A 19,073-nucleotide genomic window follows, 5' to 3' on the forward strand; every position below is an offset into this window, starting at 1 on the left:
TGGACTTTCCATTGTACAAAAACAAATTGAATTCCATTCTTTTGCCAGTGTGAGTAGGCCATCATCAGATGCTTCTCTTAACTTGAGCCTGTGATGTCAATAGAATTGTTGTTACTGTTAATAAAGAGTAAGACATTGAGCTGTAGAACTCTCCATAAAGCAGACAAAAAATTCTCTGTGTGTTATTTACGTATGCAAAACCTGTAAAAGTACATAATTATCTCCTGTTATTACTCTGTAAAATATTCACTGTTATTCTGATTATTTACCATTGGTTTTAATTATCATGTAAGATTTACACTTAGATCGAAGAAATAAATAAACTACTGAGAACCTAACTGAGGCCTCGTGTAAATGATGGTAGTAACTGACCAATTAAAGAGGCTTTCTCTCTACTGATGCAACATATCAACAGCAAAAGTTCAATGAGAGAGCATATGTTGTATAATAATTTGGAGCAACAAAACAACTAAATTTCATATTTGAGTTATATATGACACTCATGGGATGTAAGAAAAATGTCTGTCATTAGTCAGATATTTCTAAACCTGTCTTTTGTTGTCCATATGCTTTTTATAGAAAAGACTGCTGATCAGTTCTTATTTGTTTATACTTTAGTACACTTGACAAGATTTCTGTAAGCTTGTTATGGAGAAAAACAATTTTTACAGCCATCTTCAATTTGGTGTCATCATGTTATAATTTCTGGTGTTTGTCTGATTATTTTGTCTCTGTGAAGCTAAAGTCTTCCACAATTGTAAATTGCAATATATTATGATAAATAAATTGTTACATGTGTGCAAAATTTATTTTCAACCTTTTATATTATGATTACCTCGGAGTTGTAGCAGTGTGTTTCAGTAGGAATTCTGAATACTTCAGGAGGTGGTGGTATAGACTATTTTGAATAAAATATTGCCTATAATGTGTCCAATTTTTATTGATTGCAGAAATACAAGTGTGTCACCCAAACAAATACTCACAGAATGTGTTAAGCAAAGGCAGATGATTAGATTCAAAGTAGATTTACATAAACTCCACCTCTGACTTTAATGCACTTCTTACTTCTCTTGATAACGCCCTGTATAGCATTCCTGAGTTCATGTTGGCATTCTTTTCTGGGGAGCAGCACTATTCATAACCCAAGCAATAAATTTATCCCTCCTATATGCAGTAACATAGAGGCTTAATCATCTTGTTGCCTATCACACTGCACTGTGCATTTACAGATAAGCATTCTTGAAAATGTGTATCCACAAAGGGATGTAGATTTTTGTCAGATCACTGGTTGTGATGTTATGGACACTATCATAAATGAATGTGGCTTCATCAGTTAACAGCAGTAATGGGATTACTGGTGATTTGCCATTAGCCAATGAAAAAATTCCAATCAACTACTTCTGTCTCTCTGTTGAAGATGTTGAATCCTTTGAAGATGATAAGGATAGAGGTCCTTTATAAATAGTGTCTGTCATATTCTTGTACGTGGAGCACTTATATGAGTAGAAACTCAGCATGTGCTTGTTGGAGAACAATGTTCTGCCAACTGAATACTGTCTTCTTCTCCATCTACACTCTGTTTATTTGCATGTTCAGATGAAATGTGACTGCTGGGCACTGCACCAGTCTCACTCTGCAGTTAGAAAATTAATGTTCATGTTCTCTACAAGCAACAGTGCAGTTTCCATTACAAAACCCATACATAACTACCATAATGACATACTCAGAATTTGTAAATAGGCATGTCATGATTAAATGATACAATTGAATTGACGAACAAATCACAATCACATTTGAAAAATTCCGTTACATAAACTCAGGCACAACTTCACAACTTGAACTTGAAAATGACAATGAGTGCTAATAATGCCATAGCAACTGTAGTACCAATACATCACACGAAAGCTTATCACTGTAACCAGTTGTATTTCTGTAACCAATAAAAATTGGACACTTGTTATACGGAATGTTTTATTCGAAGTGGCTATACTACCATCTCCTAAAATATTCACTATTCCTCCTGAAACATGCTGCGATCACTTTGCCCAACAAAGCCCTAGGGATGAGTTAAAATATTGCTGGTGGACACAAGAGTTTATCAGAAGCTGGAACATTCACATTGTTAAAAAACTTTCTTTGTGTGTGTGTCACTGAAAAACCATCCTTGTATAGTCACAGACTTTTATTTCATGTATGACCATTATTTTGGTCATGGATTGTTTAACAAACCAATTTATGCAGTATTGTTTCTGCACTATGATGTAGGTGGTAACATTGTGGTTGCAGGGAAGCTTCAGAAACTGAATGTGTCATTGCCCTAAATCACAGAAATAGAAACCCAGTAGAAGTAACACAATAATATATTTATTTTAAACAATATGTACAGTACTGCAGAATGATATACCAGTAACTACATAATTTTAGTAATGTAATAAACATGTCATGCTTAAAGCCATTTACAACAGAAATAGGAAGGAACATAAAGACTTTAAGAAAACCAAGTTTGTGACTTTTAAACATAAAAACAATATCAATTACATACAGTTTCTTCTTCCACTTAAGAAGACCTGACAACAAAGCAACACACAATCTGAGAACTCAACCTGTACTACTTGCAATATGTTCCACAGATGAAAAACTTATGTTTCAACATTACTGATACATCATTTATTGCATAGCATATAAAAAGAAAGTCACTTATCCACAATAATTCATCATCGATATCCATGGCAAATTCTGCTGTAATCTGCAGTACTTCCACAGTCACAAGGTGCGAATTTATGATGATCTGGCAGCACATTCTCTCTCTCTCTCTCTCTCTCTCTCTCTCTCTCTCCATTTGTTACACACACACACACACACACACACACACACTGTATTTCATAGCACAACTGAAAATGTGCAGATATCAAACCATCACAAATATCCAGTGAAATCCATTTCATTTGATAAGCTACAGGCAACAACTGAAATGTCATAATGAAGGATGATTCGGTAGATATCATCTTGACCAACAACAATGTGAAATGGTAATTACTTTAAAGAATATTTCTGAATCCAAAACAAATGAGGAAGCATATTTGGAGGAATATCATGACTATGATTTTCAATGTCTTATGTTTCTTCTGATGAATCACATTGATATTTCCTTAACTATTACCCTCTCAAGATGGAATGGCTGTATGCAAGTTGATTTCCATAGTTGAGGAAAATGTGCCAGAGCTTATTTTGCTGTAGGTATTTGACTTTCATTTAAAATTTTATGAACTTGTCTTCTACCCTTTAACTGTCTATCTGAATTCCAAATATCAGTTATTTACATGTATGTAATAAATCCTTTGTTTCATTGCAGCTGTTCTACTAATCTAATTAGAACTATTTAAAAGTACTAATAACAACCTTTTCCTGCATTACATATTTCTGGAATATTTTTGTAATACAAGAAATTCCCCAGAATGTTGCCCATCTCAGTTTTTACCCAAACTGTGATCTGGCTATGAAGCTTTGTTTCTGTGTGATGTATGTTTACTTTTCAATTAATTTCTCAATTTGAATTTTTTTCATGTAAAGACATGCCTAGTCATCTCACAATTTTTGAAAGAAGTATAATAATACTGCAGTATTATATATAATTCATAATTCTGCCGTAAAAGCCCCTTTCTAGTTATGGTACTGACAGTGTTCAACCTGTCTTCACAGGTGAATGTTAGACAGGAGATGAACCAAATACCAACATCTGGTAGGAAAAAGAGACAGTGAAACGACAAGCAGTCATAATTATTTTAAAAAATATGAATAAAGAATTAATCTTGGAGTACCTCACAGACAACTGTGAGCAGTAGGCACCATAAACAAAAAATAGAATTAAGGGTGATTTCCAATTTTCTAGTTTTGCAAAGCCAGGAATTTGGAAGTCATTAGTTTCACTAAGAAAGCATGAAAGATCACTAGAATTAAAGATGTTGAGAGGCTGTAATCATGAGGGTATTTTTTATGTATGTTACTTAAAAACAAATACAGGAAGTAAAGATTGATATATCTTTCAAAGTAAGAAGAAATAGAAGAATTAAAGTAATAACAAGTCATGACTGACCATCTGCAGAGATTTACATCCAGAACTGCTCAGATAATTACCCAAGTGTTTGTGCCGCTAAAAGCAATAACATATGACTTTCCAATACTAAGAAGTGTTACTGCCTTTTGCCAAGATCCATGCTTTGCCCTAATGAGCAAAGTTAATCTGAGTTCTTCAAATGGAACGTTTAGTGCACTTGTTACAAGTGTGATTTTCCTTATATGAGGCAAACAACTTGGATGGTACAAAAAATATCAGTGTATCACAGAGCTTTCACATTACTGCAAAACTCACATTGGAAAAACCCAGAAAATATAGGAAAATATATCTTCCAACAAGTGAAATTGATTTCACATTTAAAACAACAAATTACTCAGGCTATACAGGTTCCATTAAACTTCAGAGATTGAGTTTTAAGAGTCTAGTTGAACCACTCAAATCATTTATTTGATGAATAAAATTCCTCATCATTAGATAACAGGAAATGAAATAAATGTAATGTGTTTGTCTGAAACTATGAGAAGATCTACTTAAGGTTCACAAATAATATAAGCCACAGGTACAAGTAGAACACTGATGTACAGTGTTTTAGTACCACACAACTTTCACACATTAATGTCAGTTCAGTATGCTATAAAGAAGAGAAACACTTAATATTAACAGTTATTGACACAAATACTAATTTCAATCAATTTCATAGATGATGCTTGACACTATGATACAGGATAGTAATGTTTATTACTTGCTAGGAATCAATCATGATTAAATTTTATGTGACACTGTGAATTGCTTTCTTTGATATTCCAAGTCATTGTAGTGAAATCTGAATCAGTGAACTTGGTAATATGTCAGTAGAAGGGACTGTTTAAATTAAGAAACTAGAGAAATCGTAGAAGAACAGATAAAATATAAAAAAATAATATTTGTATGAGAGAAATTAATTAAAGGTCTGCAGCAGTTAAAAATCAAAAGAGCTGATTGTATAAGAATGCTTAGAGATGAAGGCAAAATACTACATGTTCTTATTTAAAGACTAGTCACTGTAAGATCTCCAATGGAAGCAGTTTGAGCATCTTTCACTTCTCCCGAATACTGTATATCTTCTGTTCTACCTCAGTTTTACTTTTCTTCTTACCTTTTGTGTTGTTAATATTTTACTCTATATTTTGGTAACTCTTATTATGTATCTTTCCCCTTCAATGCCATTTTGTTTCTCCTTGAAAGTTTCATTGAGTCACTACTCCCACTGTATAATCATACCTTCACTTGCTACACACTTTCTTTCTTGTTCAGTAGGTGCATCAGCCACTCCATTTCCTGCTTCTTCATTTGTAATTCAATGTAATTCTCCCCATTATCTCAGCTGATTGGACAATCCTTCACATTTCCAGTTACTTGTCTTCTATTGCATGTACAAATGTAATTCTACAGGTTCAAATGAAATTGAAATCAAGTTAAGACATAGACAAAAATTTAACAAATTTCATTAGTAAATGAAACATGTCAGTGCAGGTAAACTGTGTTGTTTGTTGAAAGACAAATTCAGTATCTCTGCCCTTAATTTTCTCCAGTTTTCTGCTAGATTATTATCTGGATTGTAACCAAGCTCCAAACAGCAATTATAACTGTTCAAAACATGGGAGTGTATATATTTTCTTTACAGTTTGTGCATTAATTGCTTTCTTTGAATTTGTATATAATGTTGCAGATGTTCCATAAAATAATTTTTCCCCTTGCTGTGATTTTCTTGAAGTATTTCTAAGTTACATTCATATTTACAACACCATCTAATACTTGGACCTTTGTACATCATTACTTTGATAGATGAAATTCCCTTTCCATTGACTTAGTCAGTCCATACAGCTGGAGCTTTCGATTGAATTTATGAAGTTATATTTTTTTTTTTTTTTCACCAGGCCCTTAATGGATTCAGGGGGTAGTATAGCTACTGTGGTGAGTACAAATAGGTAATATTTTTAACAAATTTTGTAACACTTTTTGGAGAGATTACAATAGAAGGTTTAAATACAAATATCACACTAGTTTTTTTTTATGGACAGAGATTAATAAGATATCTGTGAAGCTGCTCAAATGAGCATTGTCATCTCATTGAGGTGACAGAACAGCATCGTATCCAGCGCTGTAAGCAGCCTGAATATACGCATCAGGTTCACTCTTCACTCCACCAGTTCCTGGAACCCCATGAGTGGCATAGCACAGGGTCGGAGTAGTACTGCCCCACAAAAGGCTGACATCTGCAGCTGTTCCATTGCTCCCAGTGCTACTCGTGCTGCCACTGCAAGAAAATAACAGTATGTCATGTAACATCATGTTTCAATGTTGAAAAATCAAGAAATCAGGCATGAAATATTATGTTTCTTGTCTCTGAATCAAAACTGATACCAATTAAATTGGCTTGAAACACAAATAAACTACTCTTATCCTCAGATGAATGGCTGGAGTGTGCATTGCGTTCTGCTTCTCTTTGTTATGTGACTATGCAATATCTATATACTCCTGTTTGTGTGCTCTGAATAAAGAAGTTGAATTGTGAACATTTGTTAAATGGATTATTCTTGTGGTATGAATTTTACGTCTCACTCAATAACATATTTCATTCTGTAAGTAGTTTCAACAAAGAGAAATTCACTGACATCAATCACCTATATGCAACATTAACAAGCTTGAAGTAAAAGTTTTATTTAATAGAACAATCACTACCAAGTGTGTACCAAGGATCTGAGCTAGAGTAGAGGGTGGTACATCAATAGTTTCACAGTGAATGGTGAAATAATTTTAAGATTCACAACAAATGTTTTCGGATGTGATTACAACTAGTCAGCATTCATTTCACATAGCACTTTTCATTCAAGTGATACATATTTCAGTGTATTGGAGCAGGATGTGAATACACTTTGTGAAAACAATTTTTTCCGCGGGGCAGTTAGACCATTACCCATCAGATATCGGTTATACCAGCCAAAGTTGATTCCTGCTTCCTGCCCACATAATCAGTAAGCTCCACAACACTGAGATTTTACGATTATAAATGTGACTGTTCATGTACAACACTCTTTGAAAATTAAAAAAAATTGATTAAAAGCCTTTAACCTTGATCACTACTTGATTTGGAACAAACACAGCTCTATAATTTACACGTCTGAGACTTTCATTTGCTCTATGTCTTCAGCCGTTTTGCTATCAAGGCAATAAAGTGATACAACATGTTGACTTATGTGCATAGAAGCCATCTTTGTGAAGACAACTGAGAACAGTTTAGGTTGATATACTACTGGTACCTTATATGAGGGCAATTTGGAAAGTAAGGTCCGATCGGGTGTAAAATGGAAACCACAGTGAAAATCCAATGAAGCTTTGCACCAATGCATTGGGCACTAACTCTAGTATGCCCGTCAATTGCATCACGTCACTTTTTTCAGTTTTGAGCATACAGTGAGCACATAAAGATGCTTAAAACAATAGTGTCTCCCATAAAGCATGAGGGCCTGGTGTGAGATTTCGCCTGATGTCATGCAGCCCACATAACATAACTGTAATGTGCTTCCTTCTGCATGACAACTCTCGGCTGCTCTCTACAGGGGCAATGAAGAAGTTCCTGCAGCATTTTTGATGGGAAGTGTTTGATCACTCACCATAGAGCCTGTAATTGACTCTCCCTGAGTTTCATCTCTGCTCACATGAACCGCTGGCTTTGAAGACTATGTTCTGGCACAGACAACGAGCTGTAGACCAGCATAGAATTGGCAGTAAACACAGGTTGGTGCCTTCTATGATGAGGGTATTGGAAAGTTGGTACAATGCTATGACAAATGTCTAAATAAGAGCGGTGACTATGTAGAGAAGTAGCTGGATGGTGGAGCTAACTGCTGCAAATAAAACATTTTTTATTTTCACAGTTTTTTCCATTTTGCAACCAGTCAGACCTTACTTTCTGAATAGGCCCTGTATTTCCATAAACCAGATTCACTGGCAATCAGCTACTTTTCAGTATCTGTTGTAATGGCCTATTTGCAATAGATTGTCATCCTCTCTGGTAGTTGCTCATAGATGACCTTGCAATAATAATCTCTGTAGAACTCAGAATTACAATTTGGAGGACTCTAATGATATATGATGTATGATTGAGCAGTAGTAAACAAATGTGTCAGCTACTGAACCAATGTAGATTACTCATGTTTGTATCATATACTGAACATGAGAAATTAAGTAACCGAGAGGAAGCGTCAACCATTAGACATGAAGAATACATCTGCATTAGAAACTGGCACTCCTGTATATTTCACACCATTACCCAAACATTAACACATTGATAATTAATTGGGTACATAACATATTATGTCAAAATGAAACACACTTCATGAGCAGCAATTATGAGGATTACAAAATGAACAAAATTATCAAGATTTTCTGCAAGAATTATCCATGCAGAAGTGAAAAATGCAATGTTAGTCACGTGGGTACTTAGGTTGTCAGAAAAAAATGCTGAAGGTGTGAAGAAATGACAAGAAAAGAAAATATCTAACTAAACAAGATGGCTGTTGAAGAAGACATGTGAGATCAAGTAAATAATAGTAACATGGTAAAAAGTCCTAAATTACACAACACTATTCAGGAATGCCTTAGAGTGGATATGAGAAGATACAATCGAAACCTAGGTAAAGAAATAGTTGATAACAACAGTAATAGTATGCAGAAAAAAACTTAAACTTATGTTCAATAAATTGTGGGACAGATTTGTTGGCCAGTGCTTACCTTCAAGACAAAAAGGCATATTACTGTCAATTCATTTGATTTGGTTTCTTATTTGGTTCTGTTGATTACGTATTGTACAAATTGTTTACTAGTAATACAGGAGGAGTCAAGGGATATAATGCAAAATCATGTGAGCATTTTATATATCATACAAATACTGATTTTCTATGAATTGTGGACGATATTACAAGCTGCATTCAACTGAATGCTTAAAATAGCAGAATGAATGGAAGTACACATTTTTATCCTAGTGCCATAAATAAATAATGAAATTTACATTATGTCATTATGATTTAAACTAAAATACAAAATTTTTATCTTCATCACATAAGTGAATTCAAGTGAATACTTAATAGACTAGAATAAATGGTAGTGCACATTTTAATCTATGTTATAAATAAATTTACATTTTATCACTATAATTTATGTTAGGAGTACTGGTGTCAATAAGCTTACGGCGATCACATAGACTCTATGTGATCGCCGTAAGCTTATTGACACCAGTGCTTACTAATTTAAGTTATATATTACAGCACTGAAGATGGTCACTAAGTGACCGAAAATCGATTTTGTGATAATAAACAAAAATATACGACCAATGCTGTCTCTCCTTCCAAGTATACCCATTACCTGGTCGTAGTGCACAGGACACTATGGAGTCGCCAATCAATTTTTTACAATTACTGTCACCGGAATAGTGCGGTGTCTTCCTTTCAGTTAATATGTGACTATTATGTTTTGGTTGAAAAGGAAGCGGCTCACACGAAAATATCTACGAGGAAGCAACTTTTCTGGTGTTTGTTGGTAACTCGTTCATCGTAACAATGACAAATGTCGCAAAATCGATTTTCAGTCACTTAGTGACCATCTTCAGTGCTGTAATATATAACTTAAATTAGTAAGCACTGGTGCCAATAAGCTTACGGCGATCACATAGACTCTATGTGATCGCCGTAAGCTTATTGACACCAGTGCATACTAATTTAAGTTATATATTACTGCACTATAGATGGTCACTAAGTGACCGAAAATCGATTTTGCGATAATAAACAGAAGTATACGACCAATGCTGTCTCTCCTTCCAAGTATACAAAAATTGTAAAAAAGTGACCGTGACTGTAAAAAAAAAATGTTCGTGAAGCGATGGAATCTCTAAAGGAGATTCTTCAAGGTATTGGTATCTCCTCGCGTTCTGGTAGTTTCAGATCGAATAAGTAACTACGCTGCTGAAACTTCCTGGCAGGTTAAAACTGTGTGCCGGACCACGACTCGAACTTGGGATATTTGCCTTTTGTGGGCAACTGATTTACCAACTAGGGTACCCAAGCACGACTCAAGACCCACACTAACATCTTCACTTCCACCAGTACCTCGTCTCCTACCTTCCATATTTCACAAGTCTCTTGCATACCTCGCGGAACAGCAATCCCTGAAGAAATGGTATTGCAGAAACATGGCTTAGCCACAACCTGGGGGATTATTTCCAGAATGAATTTTCACTTTGCAGTACACTGCATACCGAATCGAAACTTCCTGGTAGATTATAATTGTGTGCCGGAGTCCTGACCTCGGACATTTGCCTTTCGCGGTCAAGTGCTCTACCGACTGAGCTATCCTAGCACGTTTCACGATTCGCTCTCAGAGCTTAACTTCCGGTGGCACCTCGTCTCCTACCTTCCAAATTTGATGGAGGGTCTCCTGCATAGCTTGCGGGAGTAGCACTGCCTGACGAAAGGACATTGCGGGGAAATAGCTTAACCACAGCCTGGAGTATCGTTTTCAGAATGAATATTTCACTTTACAGCGTAGTGTGCGCTTCCTCCGACGTGCATCGAAGGTCTTTTGTAGATGTGAAATCCTTCATTGAACTAAAAGATCGGTAGTGCCTTCTTGTAGCTGATAACCTGTGTTTCCTGCTGTGCACAACATTTTCTGGATAATAAGCCGTTTCACCACCCACTCGCGAGGCGAGGGTGGTCGGTTGGCTACGGAGTTAATTGGCACTGCTGCAGGGAGATGATACCCTGCTGCCGGCTTATTAAATTGACTGCACGCTCGTCCCTGCTAGGAGGTCGGCGAAAGATAATTAGGATAAACTTTCTGCACCGATCACGGCTGCAATTTGCGAACAATTCCGTCTAGCTGGAAATACGAGCCACCCTGTGCAATAACAAGCCCCAGGCAATGCGGACGCTCTCAAAGCTGAGGGTATTTTTCTATAACGATATTAGTGCAGGCAGCTCTGATTACTTGCAACGTTTTTCCTTTGAACAAAAATACTATATGTATGTAAACACGTCTCCACAGCCGCGATACTTCACGCCCGCAATTGCAGTGGCATTCGACGAGGATTTCGCTGGATCGAAAGTAGGTGGACGAAGATACGAGGGGCGTCCAATAAGTAATGCAGCACCTTTTCTCTCGGCAAATTTCGGTTCAAAAATGCTGAATTTATTGTGGCACATCGCGGATTATTCCTTCTTCAGCCGGCCCGCTGTGGCCGAGCGGCTCTAGGCGGTTCAGTCCGGAACCAAGCGGCTGCGACTGTCGCAGGTTCGAATCCTACCTCGCGCATGGATGTATGTGATGTCCTTAGGTTAGTTAGGTTTAAGTAGTTCTACGTCTAGCGGACTGATGACCTCAAATGTTAAGTCCCATAGTGCTCACAAGGGAACCTCCCCATCGCACCCCCCTCAGATTTAGTTGTAAGTTGGCACAGTGGATAGGCCTTGAAAAACTGAAAACAGATCAATTGAGAAAACAGGAAGAAGTTGTGTGGAACTGTGAAAAAATAAGCAAAATATACAAACTGAGTAGTTCATGGGAATATAGCCAACGTCAAGGACACTATGAACGTAGGCGCGCCGTGGTCCCGTGGTACCGTGAGTAGCTGCGGAACGAAAGGTCCTTGGTTCAAATCTTCCATCGAGTAATAAGTTTAATTTTTTATTTTCTGTTTATGTGACAAACTCTTATGTTTTCATCACTTTTTTGGGAGTGATTATCACATCCATAAGAAAACCTAAATCGGTCAAGGTAGAAGAATCTTTTTACCCATTCGCTAAGTGTACAAGTTAGGTGGGTAGACAACATATTCCTGTCATGTGACGCACATGCCGTCACCAGTGTCGTATAGAATATATCAGATGTGTTTTCCTGTGGAGGAATCGGTTGACCTACGACCTTGCGATCAAATGTTTTCGGTTCCCATTGGAGAGGCACGTCCTTTCGTCTACTAATCGCACGGTTTTGCGATGCGGTCGCAAAACACAGACACTAAACTTATTACAGTGAACAAAGACGTCAATGAACGAACGGACAGATAATAATTATGCAAAAATAAAGAAAATGAGCTCACTTTCTCCATGATGTTGCGTATGCGACCCGTGGACTACTCAGTTTGTATATTTTGCTTATTTTTTCACAGTTCCACACAACTTCTTCCTGTTTTCTCAATTGATCTGTGTTCAGTTTATCAAGGCCTATCCACTGTGCCAACTTATAACTAAATCTGAAGGGGGTGCGATGGGGAGGTTCCCTTGTCAGAGCCATCTGAACCATTTCCTCTTTAGCCCTTACAGTTTCAAGAAGGTTCGATAGTTGGCGCCGCTGTATGTAGCTTTCAAAATGGCGTCTGAAACGGAGATAAGTTGCGAGCATAGAGCTATCATTGAGTTTCTTTAGGCGGAAAACCAGAACATCGGAGTTACTCATAGGCCCTTGTAGAATGTCTACGGAGACCTGTTGTTGTTATTGTTGTGGTCTCCAGTCCAGAGACTGGTTTGATGCAGCTCTCCATGCTACTCTATCCTGTGCAAGCTTCTTCATCTCCTAGTACCTACTGCAGCCTACATCCTTCTGAATCTGCTTAGTGTATTCATCTCTTGGTCTCCCTCTACGATTTTTACCCTCCACGCTGCCATCCAATACTAAACTGGTGATCCCTCGATGCCTCAACACGTGCCCTACCAACCGATCCCTTCTTCTAGTCAAGATGTGCCACAAACTTCTCTTCTCCCCAATCCTATTCAATACTTCCTCATTAGTTATGTGATCTACCCATCTAATCTTCAGCATTCTTCTGTAGCACCACATTTCAAAAGCTTCTATTCTCTTCTTGTCCAAACTATTTATCGTCCATGTTTCACTTCCAAACATGGCTACACTCCACACAAATACTTTCAGAAATGACTTCCTGACACTTATATCTATACTCAATGTTAACAAATTTCTCTTCTTCAGAAACTCTTTCCTTGCCATTGCCAGTCTACATTTTATATCCTCTCTACTTCGACCATCATCAGTTATTTTGCTCCCCAAATAGCAAAACTCCTTTACTACTTTAAGTGTCTCATTTCCTAATCTAATTCCCTCAGCATCACCCGACTTAATTCGACTACATTCCATTATCCTCGTTTTGCTTTTGTTGATGTTCATCTTATATCCTCCTTTCAAGACACTGTCCATTCCGTTCATCTGCTCTTCCAAGTCCTTTGCTGTCTCTGACAGAATTACAATGTCATCGGTGAACCTCAAAGTTTTTATTTCTTCTCCATGGATTTTAATTCCTACGCCGAATCTTTGTTTTGTTTACTTTGCTGCTTGCTCAATATACAGATTGAGTAACATTGGGGATAGGCTACAACCCTGTTTCACTCACTTCCAAACCACTGCTTCCCTTTCATGCCCCTCGACTCTTATAACTGCCATCTAGTTTCTAGACAAATTGTAAATAGTCTTTCGCTCCCTGTATTTTACCCTTGCCACCTTCAGAATTTGAAAGAGAGTATTCCAGTCAACGTTGTCAAAAGCTTTCTCTAAGTCTATAAATGCTAGAAACGTAGGTTTGACTTTCCTTAATCTATTTTGTAAGATAAGTCGTAGGGTCAGTATCGTCTCACGTGTTCCAGCATTTCTTCGGAATCCAAACTGATCTTCCCCGAGGTCGGCTTCTACCAGTTTTTCCATTCGTCTATAAAGAATTCGTGTTAGTATTTTGCAGCTGTGGCTTAGTAAACTGATAGTTTGATAATTTTCACATGTGTCAACACCTGCTATCTTTGGGATTGGAATTATTATATTCTTCTTGAAGTCTGAGGGTATTTAGGAGACCTAGGAATGAACAAAAGCACTGTGAGTTGTTGGGGTGGCGTTTGTTCATCAGAGGTTGGCAGTCCCGGCCCAGACCGCTCACGCTTGAATACTGATCTCGTGAAGATAAGTAGTTAACTGTGTGATAACTGTCATTTAAGATAATATTACACAGTAAGGAAGTCAATTAGGGCATATTTCACTCGTTTCAGAGTATTTCTCGAAAAAAAGAACCTAAGGGTTGGTTTCCGCGTACTTCAGACACAGTTTAGCCCTAAATACAAATCTAAGACATTTGCGCAAGTGTTAAGTGAAGAATTGAAGTTGTTTCCGTTGCACATACATTTAGTAGTGCTGCATGTACACAAGGAATTAAAGATTTTAAGTTACGTCTTTTATTTCTTTTCGAAAAGCTTAAAGACAATATCGCACATACGCAATCTTACGCTTAAATTTGGCCTATACAATTTTGAGTTTTAACGTCATTTTAATTGCATTACGTAACTATATTAATAGTGCATACATATATTAGTGTTCCACGTAACTTTACTGACTCTGGTCATCTGTAGTTAACAAAATATTGTCTAGAAAAATTTTGTGAAAATGTTGTAAACAACCAAGAGCGAGAAGTGTTTGAGCTGCAGTAGTAAAGTTAGTTCTGGAGTTCTATGCAGCTGTTGTGACAGATGGTTACATTTGGGGGGGGGGGGGGGACTTAGTGGCATGGGAATTGGAGAAGTAAATGAGTGTCTTCCATGTAATTGCAGAATATGTGCAAGGGATAGGAAAATAGCTGAGCAGGGAGGAAAGATTACAGCCCTTAAGGCTGAACTGGATGATGTTGCAGAGGAACTGATGAGGTTAAGGGGGAGAAGGGTGAAGACAAGTGGGAAGTGGTAGCAAGGAACAGGAGCCACAGAAAAAGAACAGTATTTGACAGTTTCATCATTGGAACCAACAACAGATTCGCCTTGCTACCTCAGTTAACTAAGGAAGAGCCTCAGGATGATCTAAGTGTAGTTAACACTCATCAGACCTTCACCAGGAAACCAACTGCTTCAAAAAAAGTAGAAAGCAGGAGGAAAGTTCTGTTGTTAGGTAGTAGCCATGGAAGAGTGTGGGCCAGATCTTGCAGGAAAAATTAGGTGACAGGTACGAGGACACACGTCTTTTCAAGCCCAGTGCATGTCTTAGCCAAGTGATAGAGTATATAGGATCATTGTGCAAAGTTTTTACAAAGCAGGATCATGTTTTGATAGTGGTGAGAGTAGGAAACGTTACCATAAAGGATCAGGGCGTCAATATTGAGTGTGACCTGGTAAAAATAGCTTCCGCAACGACCCATACAAATGTTGGCTTGGTTCCTGCTTTCATGTGGTATTACAGGCCCCAATTAAACAGCTCTCTCACGAGGGTCAATAGGGAGCTAGATCAGCTGCTTTGAGTGGCTACTTTATCAGGCATAAGCTTAGTTCCTGTTGATGTTACTGGCAGGTGGGACTTCACAAGGCATGACCTGCATCTCAATAGGAAAGGGAAGGGGAAATTGGCTGGGACAATAGCGAAATCTCTAAAGAAGGGAGGAGGGGCACACTGAAGCTCATGGGAGCACCTCTTTTTCAGGCTAAGATCAGTGTCCAATGATTCAACATGGAATGAAATTAAGCTTAATGAGAAGCTCAGGGACAGTCAGGTACTAGAGATGTTAAAATATCACAAGATTCTCATAAAATCACAGTGAAAAATAATTTTAGTATGTTACAAGTTTCTCATCAAAGCATAGTGAAAGAAAATGTTAGTATATTGCTTCATAATATGAGGGGATTCAAAAACAATGTATATGAGCCTCTTATCTGTGTAGAAGATTTAGACACTGAGGGTGGAATAAATGTACTATGCCCGTCTGAACATTATATAGTCACAGATATGGAAGAGATAAATGTAGGTAGACATAAGCTTTCAGCACATGTAAGTAGAGGTGTTACGGAGAGAGGAGGAGTTGCCGTATATGTTAAAATTTATCATAGTATAAAAAATTTAAAAACGAAAATATTCAGTGTAAAGCAACATATAGAAGCATGTGCATGTGAGGTTAAACAACATAACGGAACTTTTATAATTGTAGCTGTGTATAGGTCCCAGTTGGAAATTTTCAGATGTCTTCGAAAAATTTGGTTTCTTTGTTGTGCTATCTGTCAGACAGAGAGAAGAAAATTATTGTTTGTGTAGATTTAAAAGTAGATTTTCTGAAAGAGTCCGACAGGAAGCTTGACCTTGATGTCAGTTATTGATTTTCCCACTCAGATGGTACAGGAAAGCAGCATGCTGGTAGATACTGTTTTTATAAACCAGGATAAATTTAATCAAATAAAAACATTTTCTGTTAAGAATGGTCTGTCTAATCATGACACACAACTAATGACAGTATATAACATAGCTCCATAAAGTAATGCAAACCAGTCCTCCACAATTGTGGGGCCAATTAACGATTTAATACTTTCAGATTTTTGGGAGAGCTTTCAACAGTTAGACTGGGATGAGATGTACACGGAACCTGATGTTAATTTAAAATTTAACCTACTTCATGATACCTTTGTGAGTATATTTGAAACATTTTCCTAAGAAAACAGTGAAACGCAACTGTAACAAGCCATCTGAAAAGCCACATCTAACTAAAGGACAAAAATATCTTGCAAACAGAAAAGGGAAAATATATCTTATAGCTAGAAGGTGTAATGATCCAGAAACAGTGAAACATTATAAAAACCTTTGTCCTGTATTAAGAAAAGTTATTTAAAATTCCAGGAGTATGTGCATTATGTCTGAGATTAGCACCTCTAATAATAAAATTAAAACAATTTGGAATATAATTAAAAGGGAAATAGGGTAACTGAGAGGACAAGAAAACTGTATTTCTATCAAGCTCAGTGAAAAGTTTGTTAACAAAAAGTCAGAAACAGAAAATATTTTAATAATCATTTTTAAATGTTGTGGAGAAAATAGGGTCCAGCTATTCTTTAGAAAATGCAAGGCTGTATAGGCAATACCTCTGCAATTTGATGACAGTGAAATTCATGCTACTTTTCCTACTGAAATTAGGAAAGCAATAAATTCGCTCACAAGTAAAAGCTCACATGTAATTGATGGCATTTCCAACAGAGTACTAAAAGCTTGTTCCCAGCAGGTAAGTAGGATACTCAGCCACATATGTGGTAGCTCACTGAAACAGGGCATTTTTGCAAATAGACTGAAATATGCTATTTTTAAACCATTGCATGAAAAAGCGGATAGGTCTGATGCTAACAACTACTGCCCAATCTCACTTCTGACAGCTTTACCCAAAATTCTTGAAAAAGTAACGTATTCAAGAGTAGCTTCACATATTTGTAAAAATGAAGTACTAACAAAATGTCAGTTAGGTTTTCAGAAAGGCTTTTCAACAGAAAATGCTATATATGTTTTCACTGATCAAATATTGAATCCTCTGAATAACTGAACATTCAGTATTTCACAAAGCAGCTGAGTGGTAAACATCATTTCAAATAAAATTAAACTGAAAGCAATGCATAAAAAAATACACTTTGATTTGCCTATGTCACCTAAAAATCGTTGATCAACAAAAAAATCGCCCAAATGCCAATGGTTGCGTTTCCTTAAAAATTTGCTCAAAATTCTATGATTATTAGCCCAAATCTGGTCATCTGGGAGGTACTCATTGCCTGTACGGAACGATGGCGAAGCGTTCGTGGAGAGCAAGATGGTCTGTGTGACGACAACACATTCTACAACTCATCCTTTTCTGAAAATTTTTTCAGCGTCCTGCTTGAATTCGTCCGAGCTGAGAGCATCCTGCACCCCACCCGCTTTCGTCCAAAATCAATTTACGCTCTCGTAATACCATAATAACCGAAGCCACGTATTCCCCGTACAATTAAATTTTAAAATGCATGCATTCATGCACTATCAAATGACGAAACACGCACAGTGAAAGGAAAAAGATGCAACATCAGAATTCCATCTTTTGATGTGATGCATTTTGTTTTATTTGAAAACAGTGTACAACAACCAGTTTTTTTTTTTCGCATTCTCCGCCAGCCGGGATAGCTCTGCGCCTTGACGTGCGCCTTGACGTGCTGAGCTTCGCAATCTCTGTATTCAGGAGGCGAGGTGGTTCGAATACATCCACCGACAAATGTGGTTCAAATAGCTCTGAGCACTATGGGACTTAACATCTGAGGTCATCAGTCCCCTAGAGCTTAGAACTACTTAAACCTAACTAACCTAAGGACATCACACACACCCATGCCCGAAGCAGGATCTGAACCTGCGACCGTAGCGGTCGCGCGGTACCGGACTGAAGCGCCTAGAACCGCTCGGCCACTCCGACCGGCCGACAAATGTGAACATGGTTTTCTGTGATTTCCCATTTCACTTTAGGCCAATGCCGCGGTTGGTCCCTATAGGCCACATCCCTTTCCTTACGAATTCCTTTCTTTCCTGACAGATCCCAACTGTCTTAAAGATGCAGTCTCTCTGTTTAAATAAAAAGAGCTGGATCGAGACTAAAAGCCCTATTTAAATTGGAAGGCGGCTAGCTATCGTAATTTTGTAGTACGTTTCTGCGCATGAAGATGGCTCAGATGTGGAACGACGATATATCGTGCCTTCAAGTTTAACTACAACGAGGTTCTATTGTGAAATGTCTTATTCGTAGTATCCTTGGAACAGTGAGTCCAAACGTCACAACTCTAACGTATTTGTAAACAAATGTCATATAAACGACAACGTATGTTGTCTTTGAGGAGTTTATTAGCATGAAGGACTACATAATCATGGATAAATGGATAATATCATGGATAAATACAAACTCATTTACGAGATGGCTTACATTAGAAGTCGAGTTGAAATTAATGCGTGAATCAGTCTTATGATTTCAGAACTGTAGGTCAAAGTATCTGTTTATTCCATGCTGTTTTATAAGTAAATTTGGTTGCTATAGTATCAAGTTGACTGTTGAGACAGTAAGTTTAAAAATGCCCTTGATCACATAAGGAAACTGAAGAATTTTAATTAAATGGAAGATACTTTAATAAAATCTGAGACGGAACAGAGGAACTTTGGCTGCTTTGATGTG

The 19,073-nt window shown here is 37.3% G+C and overlaps 2 protein-coding genes across 2 annotated transcripts in view; one reads left to right on the forward strand and one right to left on the reverse strand.

The window, feature by feature from the left end:
* The window catches only part of LOC124612941, an 87,649-nt gene extending 81,436 nt beyond the window's left edge, over positions 1-6,213 (forward strand). The window contains exons 9-10 of the mRNA XM_047141457.1: positions 5,992-6,028; positions 6,136-6,213. Coding sequence (XP_046997413.1) covers positions 5,992-5,999 — 8 coding nt within the window. The 3' untranslated portion in view covers positions 6,000-6,028; positions 6,136-6,213. The remainder of the gene's footprint in view (positions 1-5,991; positions 6,029-6,135) is intronic.
* Positions 5,811-19,073, reverse strand: part of LOC124594371 (homeobox protein SIX6-like) — a 167,035-nt gene continuing 153,772 nt past the window's right edge. Inside the window, exon 5 of the mRNA XM_047132743.1 lies at positions 5,811-6,371. Coding sequence (XP_046988699.1) covers positions 6,182-6,371 — 190 coding nt within the window. The 3' untranslated portion in view covers positions 5,811-6,181. The remainder of the gene's footprint in view (positions 6,372-19,073) is intronic.

This window comes from Schistocerca americana, chromosome 1 (genome assembly GCF_021461395.2).
Source record: "Schistocerca americana isolate TAMUIC-IGC-003095 chromosome 1, iqSchAmer2.1, whole genome shotgun sequence".
NCBI classification, from domain to species: Eukaryota; Metazoa; Arthropoda; class Insecta; order Orthoptera; family Acrididae; genus Schistocerca; species Schistocerca americana.